At 42.4% G+C, this 13,989-nt stretch overlaps 1 protein-coding gene across 1 annotated transcript; it reads right to left on the bottom strand.

Annotated features, from left to right (window-relative positions):
* Positions 1–1,849: 1,849 nt before the first annotated feature.
* LOC121810520 (neurofilament medium polypeptide-like) lies at positions 1,850–2,845 on the bottom strand. The gene has a single exon (XM_042211279.1). It carries the CDS (start codon positions 2,843–2,845, stop codon positions 1,850–1,852), a length of 996 nt encoding a protein of 331 aa, XP_042067213.1.
* Between the last annotated feature and the right edge of the window lie 11,144 nt (positions 2,846–13,989).

Genomic DNA, 13,989 nt, shown 5'->3' on the forward strand with positions numbered 1-13,989 from the left:
ACATGTATACATGTCATACTGGCTATTGTATCCCCCATCCCACTTCACAAGTGTCTGCCCTCGGATACGGCTGTGAAGTGGAAAATTGGAATGGCTAGTATGGCCGACATACAGACACACCAAAACATGAACAACACATGCTTATGGTAAAAACTTCTCACACTTAGACTATGCAATTGACTAAGTGGGAGAGTTTTAAACCTAAACAGAGCTCAACAAAAACAAACAAATATATACATAAACTCCTCACACTTAGGCTAAGCAGTAGGCTAAGTATGAGTTAACATGTACACGAAAAGAAAACAACATAAACACATGCACCAAAGTAGCAAATCCTTTACTTCTCACACTTAGACTATTGAATAGGCTAAGTGTTATGAATGGGGTTTGCACATATACTACACAAATTTACTCTACCTAAAAAACAACAGAACACAAATAAAATAAGAAAAACGAAACTGAAAAGAAAAAGAAAACTAACTGGTCAGTGGGGTGGACAAATGTTTCTCCTGCTCCTCCGCTGGGCAGGACTGGGCGCAGGTGGTTCTTCTGGTTCCTCTTCCTCGGTATCAGATTGGTTTTCCTCAGATTCTGTTGTTTCCTTTTCACCTTCCTCTTCTGGCTTTTCTCCTTCTCTCTCGGTTACCTGCGGTTCATCATTCCGGCCTCCATGGCCGCTCGTACCATCTCCTCGAACTATCTTTCCTGTCCTTCAAAATACTTTCCATCACATTTGTCAGGCGAATCAACTCCGCCCTGGCTTGCCGGTTCTCCTCTGCTAGCTCTGCCACTACCCTCTCCAAATTCTCATGCCTCTGCGCTTGAGCTTGCGTGCTCTGGCTTGCTGCAACTCTTCCAGCCGGGATAGCCTCCTCACCCGTCGCGTAAAAATGCGGGGCACCTTCCCTGATATAGACAGTGTTCCTGCAGATGAAAAAGGGCGTATCAAACGGGCCAGGAGGGTCCACCATGATTATGGGAGATAAGCCTTCGGCCTTCGAGATAGTGATGTTGTTCCTTACGAATGCTCCCAAGATATGGCAGAGGGAGAGATTTCTCGCGGGATGGGTGGCAATGAGATGGCACTGATAAGCTGTCCAGACACCCAGATGTACTTTCCTCCCTCGCTTGGAGCACCAAAGGAGGTAAAGTTCTGTCATCGATGTCCGAACGGCTGAATTTGACTTCCCCAACAAGTTGAAGTCCATGTAGAGTTGTACCAGACGCAAGATCGGGTTGTTGAAGTGAATGGAGCGGGATATAGTAGATGAAAACTGTCTCGAAGCCGGGTGAGTTAATTCCTCCCATTCCTCCTGGGGTTCAAAGTCGACGTTCCTGCGGGGAATTTCGCGTTCCCTACTCCTCCACTCCGGCCCTATGGCTTCCTCTAAACTACACATCCCCAATCAGACCGTCCATTGAATCAAGCTCATGCTCACTTCCCTACCGAATACCCTAAAGGTTATGGACTCTTCATCCAAGTCCGTGGTGACCCTAAATCTGAAGGTAGTGAAAAACTTCTTCGCCAACCTTATAGGTATACTCGGATCCTTGTTCTCTAACAGCCAATCAAAACCCAAAGCACGCAAATGCAACAAGAAAGGCTCACGGGCATTTAATTCATCAAGGGAAGGGAAATAAAGTACCTTCCCGCCCTTGAATTGCTTGCTGCTGTCGTCCTTGTCATCAAACGCATCCTGAAGCTTTTTCGTGCTGAAGTGCTTCATGTCTGCAATTAGCTCGTCAGTGAGCTTTACCGTCCAACGCCGGTATTTCAATCTCTCCGCTGGAGGATGTATTAGCTCCCGATGGTTGTGTGGAAGCTGCAGTTCACCATACTCTTCATCCTCTAGGGAGATGTCGCTGTCGGATCCCAACTCTTCATTGGCCGTATATTCGCTGTCGCTCGGCTCCCTTCGGCGCGGTGGGGCTCTCTGGTCTGGTTTCGTGATGACGACACCAGTGTTGACCGTGCGTTGCTTCTTGCTGCTTGGCTTTTTTTAACAGGGGCTTTCCCCTTCCTTTTTCTCTCTTCTTGGTATCTGTCCTCATCTCTGTCCTTCTCTCCTTCCGATTTATTCTCTGCTTGTGTTGAAGGCTTGTCCTGGGCAGTAGGAAGGGTCTCCGCACGGATATAGGTAATGTCATCTCTTTGCTTGTCGTGACCTACTGACTCAGATGCGAGGTCCAGACCCTCAGCCATCTCAACAGTCTTCTCTCCTTGGTCACTCGGCGTTGGTGAGACCACTTCGGTTTCCTTCGGGGCATCCTCCAGGTTAGTAGTTGGTGAGGACTCCTCCCCAGTTTTTGTAGGAGTAGTCCTGTCCTCTTCACTTAAAACCTCCACTGGATCTGTTGCTGTGTTTGCCTTCGCCTTGCTAGATGCCCATTTCCCTAGGCATCTTTGCGATACCCCCTCTGGCTTCGGCCGTTCTACACTTGGATCGCTCTTCAACACCAAATTCCTTTTAACTGGTTTCGGTTTTAACACTTGAGATACCACTGGTCCTGGTACCTCTGTTCTTGCTTCTGTCTCCTCCTTCTCAATGTGCGCATCACTTTCCCCTGCTTCTGGCTGGGGAGTCACTGACTCTGGCTCATCTTCTCTGGTCTGCCCTTCTTCCGCCTCGTCTACTGGCTGGTTGGATAGGCCTTCTGAGTCGTTCTCTGCACCGGCTTCTTCACCCTCTCCTACTGCACTTGATGCGAGGTCCAGACCCTCAGTCATCATGGCAGTGCCATCTTCCATCCGGTTTACCTCATCCAAAAGAGCCTCAAATTCTTCATCAGTCATGAGGCCTTGCTTTCTGGTCGTTTCATTCAGATCTATCTCTTTCCTCGCCATTTCTTGAGGAATGGGCTCCGCTGCCGGCGTTCTCTCTGGTTCATCTCCTCCCTCCTGGCTTTTCTGCTCCTCGCTCCTTTCCCCTTCACCTTCCCCTCGGTCAGATTTGTAATAGGCGGAAAGGGGGTACACATCTATTGGTTCGGTTTCTTGGCGAGTTGGGGAGGGTTTCGTGGGTTCCGATGGTGTGGTCGTCGAGGGAGATTCCCTTTCTGGTGGAGTTGTTGAGGAAGTCCGAATGGAAGTGGGTGGTTGTACTGTGGGTTGCACAATCAGTTATGATGCAGGTACTGCCGGGGTTTCTCCGGTCATCTTCCATTTGCCACCGATTTGGCCAAAACCCGCCAACACAGCCGCCCAGTCTTCTCTTCGGGTCCTGCTATCTGAGGAACTCCACCATTACGTCCAGAGAAACCATTGCCGGAACCTAAGGAATCAGCTCATGTGGTTGCGGGTTAGGCGGCTGTTCTTCCGTTGGTGGTTGCAATTCTGGGGGTTTCTTCCCCACGGATTGAAGGGGGTTTCTCACCGGTTTGTTTCTTTTCCCATTTCTTTTTTCCCATGGCTTGAATCAGTGATTTCTGGTGGTAAGGTGGTTGTTGATTTTTGGGAGGAATGGTGGGAATTTTCGGAAGAGAGAAATTGCAGGTGAGGATTTGTGAGGTGAAGGGGGAGAGACGGTTTGGTTATGAGAGTGGAATGGGCAGTTGAGGGTTTGTAACCGGCTATAAGTGGTTTCCAGGTTTGTGCCGATTCTTGTGGGAGACGGTTGGGAGTGCTGCCCCCTGATTGGACGTCGCCTGTCCTTTCTCTATACACGCGCCCTCCCAGTCACTGTCCTCCTGTAAAGCTGCACCAAACCCCAATTCAAATTTCGTCCCTTAATAATTTCCCCCCTATATTTCCCAGATTAGTAATAAATTAAAAAAAGAACACTTAAATAAAATTGGGAGTTTCACCAAAGGGCATTCTGGTGGTCAGTACGTACTCCAAATTAATATTTGAGGTCCGAAAATATTTTTGGATTTTAAATTTTAACTTGCATGCAAAGACATAACTAATTAACTTCCACGTATTTACAATATTTACATTTCCCTTAGGTAATTTGGAATTCTACTTGGCCAGTATATGCAAACTTCGCTAAAAAGAAACTAGCCCAGTGGAACTCCAAATTCCTATCCTACCGGTCAGTATGCAACCTTAGTATATGGTTGTAGTGGAATCTCATCCACTACACCAACCTTACTATTATCCCTAAACACTTTCAGCCTATGTCCATTTACGATAAAAGGTTCAAAGTTAGGAAGACTCCCTGAAATCTCCACTACTCCATTACAACGGAGTGCGGTTATGACATACGGTCCTGTCCACTTCGACTTGAGCTTCCCAGGCATTAGCTTCAATCTCGACTGGAAGAGTAGTACTTTCTGGCCAACATGGAGGTCTTTGGTCCTTAGATTTCTGTTGTACCATAATTTAGTTCTCTCCTTATACCACATGGCGGAATCAAACGATTCCAATCTAAGTTCTTCTAACTCCTGTAGCTGCAGCTTCCTTTCCTCCTCACAGGCTTTAGCATCCACCTTAACTTGTTGTACTGCCCAGTGTGCTCGATGTTCGATCCCCACTGGTAAGTGGCACATCCTTCCAAAAACGATCCTGTATGGGGACATTCCTATGGGAGTTTTGTAGGCTGTCCGATACCCCCATAGAGCATCCTCTAACCTCACACTCCAGTCCTTCCTAGAAGGATTGACGGTTTTTTCCAGAATCTTCTTTATCTTTCGGTTAGAGATCTCTGCTTGACCGTTCGCTTGCGGGTGGTAGGAGCTAGATAATATGTGGTGCACACCGTACTTCTTCTTCAAGACATCGATAGTGCGGTTACAGAAGTGGGTTTCCTGATCGGATTTGATGGCCCTTGGTACTCCGAATCGACTGATGATATTGCTCTTAAGGAATTTGGCCACCTCCTTCGCTTCACACGTGCTTGTTGCCTTGGCTACTACCCACTTAGAGACGTAGTCAACTGCAACTAAAATATACAAGTTTCCATAAGACGAGGAAAAGGACCCCATGAAGTCCATCCCCCATATGTCGAGCAGCTCACAAACAATACCCGATACTTGTGGCATTTCATCTCGTGCAGATATCCCACCGGTCAGTTGACAACGCTCACAACTTCTACAGAATTCATAGGCATCTTGGTTGAGGGTTGGCAAATAAAATCCGCTATCCAGAATTTTTCTAGCTGTTTTCTTGGGACCGAAGTGCCCTCCACATGCTAAGGAGTGGCAATGTGTCAATACGTCCCTCTGCTCTCAGTCAGAAACACATATTCGTATCACTTGATCTGCTCCTACCTTCCAATGGTATGGGTCGTCCCAAAAGTAGTATTTTGCTTCACTTTTGATCTTCATTCTTTGAGCTTTGGTAATGTTTGGTACTTCTGGAAGCTCCCCTGAAACTAGGTAGTTGGCTAGGTCCGCAAACCATGGTTCCTGCCCTACTTTTTCCTTCTCTTTTACTGTTTCATTCTGTCCAGTAAGCTTCATAACTTCTTCCCAATCAATTTTTCTAGCGGCAAAAATTACTTCACATAAGTGTTCCTCTGGAAATCGGTCGTGTACCTCCTCACTGCTCCCATCTTGCACTATATCATGCTCAAATGATCTGCGACTTTATTCTCGACCCCTTTCTTGTCTTCCACCTCCCAGTCAAACTATTGTAACAAGAGTACCCATCGGATTAAGCGGGGTTTTGACTCTTTCTTGGTAATCAGGTACTTAATGGCCGCATGGTCAGTATAGACGATGACCTTGGATCCCAACAAGTACTGCCAAAACTTTTCGAAAGAGTACACCACGGCTAGCATCTCCTTCTCAGTGGTGTCATAATTCCTTTGAGCTTGATTTAATGTTTTAGATGCATAGAAGATCACATACCTTTTTCCCTCGATCTTCTGACCCAGAACAGCTCCCACTGCATAATCGCTGGCATCACACATCACTTCGAAAGGATGGTCCTGGTCAGGAGCCCAGATGATCTGTGCGGATATCATTTTTTCCTTGAGAAGGTTGAAAGCAACTTTGCATTGTTCATCAAAAACGAATTCTACTTCGTTTTGAAGGAGTCTGGTAAGGGGTTGGGCGATTTTGGCGAAGTCCTTGATAAATCGTCGATAAAATCCTGCATGCCCCAGAAAACCCCTTATCTCCTTCTGGTCAGTAGGGAAGGGTAGTTTGGAAATGACGTCCACTTTGGCTTGATCCACCTGGATACCTCTTTCTGACACCACATGGCCTACGACGATTCCTTCCGTGACCATGAAATGATACTTCTCAAAATTCAAGACCAGGCTCTTTGCTTGACATCTCTTCAGACCTACGTCCAAGTGATGCATGCAGACATCGGGGCTTATTCCTACCAGATCTGTAAGGCTCCATCCTATTGCTTCCTTGTTCCTGCTAAGCACAGCCAGTAGTTTCGCCTCTTGCTCTTTCGTAAGGCTGCTGCTAATGATAACCGGGTACGAGTTTTCCTTCCCTAAGAAAGCATACTTCAGGGTTGCTGGCAGTTTCTTCAATTCAACTTGTGGGGGAAGCGTGTCTGCAGGTAGAAGGTTTCTTGCAGCATCCCCCTCCTTTTCTAACTCTCCATCTGAAAGTTCCTCTGTACTGGCTGGTAGCTGAGCCCCTGCGGCTCCAATAAATTTCGATTTCTGGCAGAAATCCTTAATTGCTCCTTCTATCTCTTCATTTGTTAACCCTTGGCTACTGATCAGTTCGCACCACGCAGCCGCCTCTACATCAGCCTGTCCGTACACATCCAACGCTTGGAGCCTTTCCTGCAATAATTCGGTCTCAAGAAAATCTTGGACTAGGGGGTCAATTACATCAACGTAGCATAGATTTTTAGAATCGATAGGCTTTTCATGGCCTCATTGATATCAAATGTAAATTTCTCCCCATGAAAATCAATGCAAATTGTCCCTTCAACCATGTCCGCAATTCTCTTAGCTGTTCTAAAAAACGGTCTCCCTAGCAATATACCACTGGACTCCCTAGCTTCAGACTCACTCATCTTGATCACATAAACGTCAGCAGGATAAGTAAAATCATGCACTCTCACCAACACATTTTCTAACACACCCTCAGGATTTATGCACGACCTATCAGCCAGTTGGATTAATACCCTAGTGCTCGATAATGTTACTCCCTTCAGCCGATTATAAACTGACAATGGCATAACATTTATAGAAGCTCCCAGATCACACATTGCATGCTCGATTTTTACATCTCCTATAGTTATAGGCAAAGTGAACATACCGGGGTCGACTCTCTTAGGTGGTAGCCTTTCCTGCACAATTGTTGACGCTATCCCTTCCACCATGATCTTTCCATCCTTCTGGGTCTTCCCGGCTATAAACTCTTTGATAAATTTTCCAAGCGGGGGTAGCTTCACGGTTTGGAGGAATGGTATGGCAACATCCAGCTTCCCAAAAATCGACATGTAATCCATAGGGGTTTCCTACTTCCTCTTGGTCACGAAATGGTAAGGGAATGGTTTTTTTCCTTTCTCCTCTTCAATCGGTTCCCCGACAGCTTTTCCGGAGTCTATCTTGGGCACATTCTGGGCTGGAGCTTCTTTCATGGATTCTGCTTCTTTAGGCTGGCTTTCCCTGGGTTGTTTGCCCTTGGTTTCATCCTTTTCCACTGGTGTTTCATCCAAGAAAAATGGATTCTGCATCTGGGGCAGAGGTCTGTTGAGCTCTTCTTCCGAGACGACATCTTTTAGTATATTCGTCCCACTAGGCTCTCCGTTGGGGTTCTTCGGCTGGGGTCCCTCATAGGTAGTGCCGGACCGCAATGTGACCTTGCTCACGTTTGCCTTTTCGGGTACGTGGAATGTAGACGGGAGTTTCCCTGAATTCCCTTTCAATTCACCCATCGAATTTGCCAGCTGAGCCAATTGCCTATTCATCATATCTATGTTCGCCTTATGCTCCTTCTGGGCACTCTGCATCCCCTGCACTACTTTATTATTGGACTGCAACTCACCCTTGATACTCTGCTGCAAAGCGAGCAATTCTCTCATCATGCCCTCCATAGATCTCCTTGACCTGTTAGGATATTGGGACTGATTTGGCCCTTGGTGCTGGTTATACTGGGGGTTTTGGTTGGGCTAGAAACTTTGGAAGTTTTGCTGGTTCTGGTTAGGTGGATATTGGTTATACTGGCCAGGGGGGTTGTACTGGTCTTGGTGATATTGATTCTGGTTCTGGCTTTGGAACTGGTTCTGGTTCTGCTGATGTTAGAAACCTTTATTAGGCTGATTCTGGTAATTTTGGAAGTTCCTCTGGTGGGGTGGTACATAAACAGGGTTTGAGTTTTGGTTCTGTGGGTTTGGTTATGGGGTTGTTGGTTCCTTCCTGACCAGTTGGACTGGTGGTCGGGATTTGCTCGGCCACGGTTGGGATTCTGGTTCGGGTGGGGGTTATATTGGTTCTGGCCTTGACCTTGGTTCTGATTTTTGTTTCCATCTCCCCATCGAAAATTTGGATGGTCCCTCCATGGTGCGTCTCGCTGTCTCCCCTGGATCCAATTCCCATCAGAGTTATAGTACCCGGCAGCATTGACTTGCTCCATATTGACGAAGTCATTCGGCTGATCGTAGGTTGGCCTTTGACTTCCCTGCTCTGCATCCTTGCAGCTCCCAGTTGGAGAAGGTGGTGGAGTGTTCTTCTCGATTGCGCTCAGGAGCGTCTTTTTCAGCTCTTCCATCTTCAAGTCCATCTTCTGCTCTATTTTTTGCTCTATCTTCTGCTCCTGATCAGTAGACGAAGCACTCGCAATCCGTTCTCTGTTGTACCCATCTCTCGAATTTTCGTACTCCTTCTTCGCGCTCAGAAGCTTCCCTAGGACCTTTTTCGCTTCACTAACTCTCAGTTGCGTGAAGCTTCCTCCTGACGACGTGTAACATCCCAAATTTTTGTGACATTTATTTAATATATGTCAATTGGAAATTTCATTTATGAAATTTAAATTGTTGCTACGTGATTGAGTTTGATTATGTGCAATAAATCATCATGGGGAAATTGGAATGAAGTGCTAGTTATATTTTAATGTGGGGAATCAATTTAAATAAAATCACGCATCTTGTTATAGCCAAAAAAAAGTGGCTATTGTCGGCCCCTCCAATTATTGGGAATTTTATTCTTTCTTGGATTTAATTAATTGGTTTGGGATATTCATCCAAATTAAATCCAATTAAATCTTGCCACATTTTATTCCCTCACCCCAATTGAATTAAGAGTCGAATTATTTCCTTGTGGGTAATTAAGCCAATTTTCGGCCCCCCTATTTGTAGAGGAGAATATATTTGCTTCCTATTTTGTGGAATTCCTTTTATTCAATATCAAATTAATACCTAAGCCAAATTAATTGGGGATGTGAATATTTTCCTTCTATTGTGTCTTCATCCCACACGTTTTGGCTTAATTTCCTTGTGGAAAACCTATTTAATTGTTGTCTATTTTATGGGAGTCTTTTCCTATAAAGAAATTACCAAATTTAAATCTTATTCTATTTAATTGAGGATTTAAATAATTTCCTTGTGCACACCATCAAGATTTTCGCCCCTCCCTCATTATTTCCTACTTGGAGATTTAATTTATTTTGTTCCCTTGTTTATGGAATATTCATCGTTTTATTTCCTAAATTGTGAATCTATTTTTCTCCAAGTAAATACCAAATAAATTCCTTATTGAATTTCTAGCCATAATTTTTGAAATACTTGCCTTCCTTTTAATTGTGGGATTTTATTTATTGACCTCTATTTTATTCCTTCACAATTAATTAATTAATGGGATTAAACCTAGGACTATATAATCACCTAAACTAAACCCTAACCCCTATCTCCCTCATAAATTTCGTGCCTCTCTCCTCCCTCTCTTCACCCTCTCCAAAATTCCTTCCAATCCTTGTTCTTGCTTCCGTTGAAGTTAATTTTCAAGAGTCTCCGACGAATCGCATCAATTCTTGTTTCTACCGATTCGTTTTCATCAAGAAAGGTATATTTGATTCACTTTCCCTCAATCTTTTCATATAATCCTTGTTCTTGAACCCTACATGCTTATAGTGAGTGTAGGAATGATAGATCGCAAAATTAATCGGTGGGAAAGTGTGTTTGCATGAGAACTTTGATAATTATGCGATTTTGATTGTGTTTATGTGAAGTTTGATTTGAATCTTCGGTGAATGATGTGAGTTTATGTGAAAACATGATTATGAGAACCTTTTTGAGCATGATTTAGTGTTATAAGCATGAAAAATTGTATTTGGTTGATTGAAGAAGAAATCCTAAATTCGAAATTATGAGCCTGAAATCTGTGACGTTCGAACAGTGGTTTCTGATGTGTAATTGACCCATCAAACGATCGAATTTTGATATGAAATTTTACTGAGTAAACATCAAGGTGTTTTCTGTGTCTCGTGTGATTTTCAGCCCATTTTGTGGAAAGATGAAATTTTAATAAATTTTTGAAGTTAACTGCGCAATTCTGCCAGAAACTTATGTTCTCGCCAAGAAAGTTTCGTATTCTGTTTGACCGACCAAATGACCTTCGTTTGATGTGATTCTTGAACTATATGAACATTTGAAGTGTCTTCTGGGTCGTGTAAAAGTTTCAGACTTTTTGGGCATTGGATGAATTTATGGTGAATTTTTCAAATGAACTGCGCAGTGCTGCCAGAAATTTTATGTTCCGACCAGAGAGTTTAATTATTGATTTGACTGACTAAACGACGTGATTTCAGAGTGAAAATTTGTCTAGATGAACTTGAATGTGTCTTCTGTGTTGTGACCAAAATTTAGCTTCATATGAGGTCGGGTGAATTTTTAGTGATTTTTACAACACGGTCGCGCAGTTCTGCCAGTTTTCTGCCTTGATAAAATGACACTTATTTTCAAGTTTAAAAGTATTATATGATGCATGTATGTCCAAGGAACGTGTTTAATGATGTGATCATGTGTGATAAGTTGAAATATATTACGGTGTGTCTTTCCATCTTTGTGACGTATGTTGGGTTGGGTAATTGAGAAAAACGTGAGAGAGAAACGATAGGACATGCATAGTAATATGTTTTTGTGGAAGGCTGACTTGTGTTGTCGTTGACAAGGGTGATTGTGTATTCGTGTACTCGAGAAACGAGAGTTGCCATCAGTTGGGTTGTGAATTGTTAAGCGAACGAGGTGGGCTTTCTTTTCAAACCTCTTTATTTTTCAGAAAATATTACGTGGTGTTATAAGGGTGGTTTAATTGTTATGTCATGCCATGTTTTTGTTTGTGTCATTGTTGCCTGATGCCTAGTTCGTCTGAGCTTGCTCCGTTAGGCTATAGGGATGTGTTGTGAAACGAATTCGGGTCTGAGTAGGGCCGCAAACCCTATCAGGCTGTGTACACTGGTGGGATCGTGAGCCGTCCTTGCTAGTCGGCCGGTCTCGTGGGCGAATAGTGTGGCCACACTTTCGTCGCACTGTGATATGATGATTGATTGATGTGAAAAGTGGGGAGATAATTTGTCTGGCCAGACTTGAATATTTTTGTGTTCTCGTGATTTTTCTTACTACATAAAACTCGAGATCACTGGTATGGATGACATAACTATATTAAAATGTTTTCGGCATAAGCCCATTGAGTACAACAAGTACTCAGCCCTGCATATTATTTTTCTTATGTGCAGGTTGAGCGGGATATTGCGGTGGATGTTGAGCTAGCCTAAGAACCTAGGATGCATTGTGTCTTCATACATAGGCGTTATCCTTGACTCTCTCTTTAAACTTTATTTTCCGCTGCTATATTTTGAACTATGTCTCAAGACTTTGATCTTTTCCGTGTTGTGTTTGAACATGTATGGTTGTGTTAGGTCTTAACCAAGTGAGTACGTTGACTTTTTGAAAATGATGTTTTCCTTGAATTAAACTAAATGCTCTTACTTTATAAAGTTAATTGGTTTTCTCTAAGTTGTTTTCTCCGCTGTTTCTTTTAAAAGTATTTTATCATAAGTCATATCTAAATAAATAGAAAAAAATTTTAACCTTAAACTTCTTTAAACTAAGATGTTTTTCTTCCTTTAAGTTAATTAAGTTTTCTTTTTTAAATTGTTATCCATGCATGTCGGTCACGATCGCCGCGTGGTTTGGGCGGTCGTGACAGAGTGGTATCAGAGCTTCGTTCTTTCGCTCTGGTCCGAGAGTCTCCTTTTACCTTAAGTCTAGATTAGTGAACCCTTATTGACTAGAAGTGTCACGAAGGCTCAACATCCAAAGCATCACGCTCAATCAAGGAAAGTGAGGTATGTTTTAAGTTGTTGATGAAATGTGTGAACGATGTATAAAATTGACGATATGATGAGGATGTTTTGGGCAAAAGAATGCATGAGCATGTAATTACGTGATGATGTGAGGTTATTTTCATGTTGAAATTCGAGAATAAATGATATGATGACATACATATGTTGAATGTGAGCATGATGATTTAAACGCGTGTATTATGGGTGAAAACAATTTTGTGATAGTGTGAACATGTGAAATATGAGCATGAATTGAGAAGATGATTTAAGCACGTGGGGTATGTTTGAATGTGATATTGTTATGGTATGATTATGTGAGACATGAGCAAGATTGGCCTGATGACTTAAGTATGTGCTATGTGTGTGAAAGTGTTATGACGTAAGCATGTGATTATGGGAAGATGGCGTGTTTTACACGAAAGATGGAAATTAATGAGTTGTTTTGAGAATGTTAAAATTTTTTTGAGAAAAGATGAGTAATCTAAAAATGTTGTCTCAAACATATATGTGAAGTGCATGAGTGTTTTGTTTGGAATGCAAATGTGTTATGAGTTTTGCAATATTAATGACTAGTTGTTCTAGTGGGAAAAATATTTATGTTGTGGAAAGTTGTTGGAACTTTTTGAAAAAAAAATATCTTTGAACTTTAAATGAAAATATGTTAGTTCTTTCTTTTGAAAAAAATTAATTGATCAATGGAAAATGTTGTGTTTATGAATTGTTCAAAAAAAAAATTTGAGTTTCGACAAAAAAAATTTACTTCGTTTGGAAAATTGAGCTGTGAAAGTGTGATGTTATGTATGTTATGAGGTGCGAGGTATGTTTTATACGAATGATGAAAGTTGATGCGAAATTACGATTTAGTTTGAGTCAAAACTTTTACTTTAAAAGTGAGATGTGGAAAATTTTTAGGAAAGTGTGAAAGTGTAAAGAAATTTTGTTTCAAAAGTTTTGAATATAATGTGAAGTTCGAAAGTGTTTTGCTATGGGATGTGAAAATGTGGTGTGTTTATCTTGATGTATGAATGACGTAAATTGAAGTAGATGATGATCTATGAGATGATGAATTGTGTTGTGAACTTAGAGTACCTAAAATATAAGCCTAGTTGACCGCGCGAATTGTAGTTCTAAGTTGAAAACTTAACAATTGCTTTTCTGAGCAATGAAACGTACAAGAGTATGAGAGTTTAGGCAAATGCTTAAGTCAAGGTGCGAGACAATAAGAACCGATGCTAAGAGATATTTTCATGCAACGACGAGCGATCATACTCGCGATTTAAATTAGTATAGTTTAATCTTGCGTAAGTGGAAGCACGATGGAGATGATCTTCATACCCTGCTAAGGAGCATGAGGATGATAACCATGTCCTACGAGGATAGTCATTATGACAGGCAAAGAATTTTATGAAGATATGGATTTCAACTATCGTCATTAGTGGCAATGACACGAAGAATCTCAGCGTGGAATCTACAGTTCATAGAGCGATATTACCAATTTCGGCTTGCGAAAGATGAACAAGGAGGTGCGACTTTAATAGCTGGAACAAACTATTCTAATCAACAGTTCGTACTTGGATTATAAGAAGTTATCTTTCAGGACCTTTCAAATAGCTGTGGGCCATTGTCTATTTAACAGCTTGTTTCATTCACCCCTTGCAAGTGATGCATATTATTTCTTTTCCTCCATTGAGTCATAACGCACTTTCAGTTCTTGGAAAGTGGTGTTGCCTTCATAACCTTGGACACTTGGATTGATTGTAGTCTTCTTTGACCTATTATTTATACGGACCA

The sequence above is a fragment of the Salvia splendens genome, chromosome 7 (assembly GCF_004379255.2).
Source record: "Salvia splendens isolate huo1 chromosome 7, SspV2, whole genome shotgun sequence".
NCBI classification, from domain to species: Eukaryota; Viridiplantae; Streptophyta; class Magnoliopsida; order Lamiales; family Lamiaceae; genus Salvia; species Salvia splendens.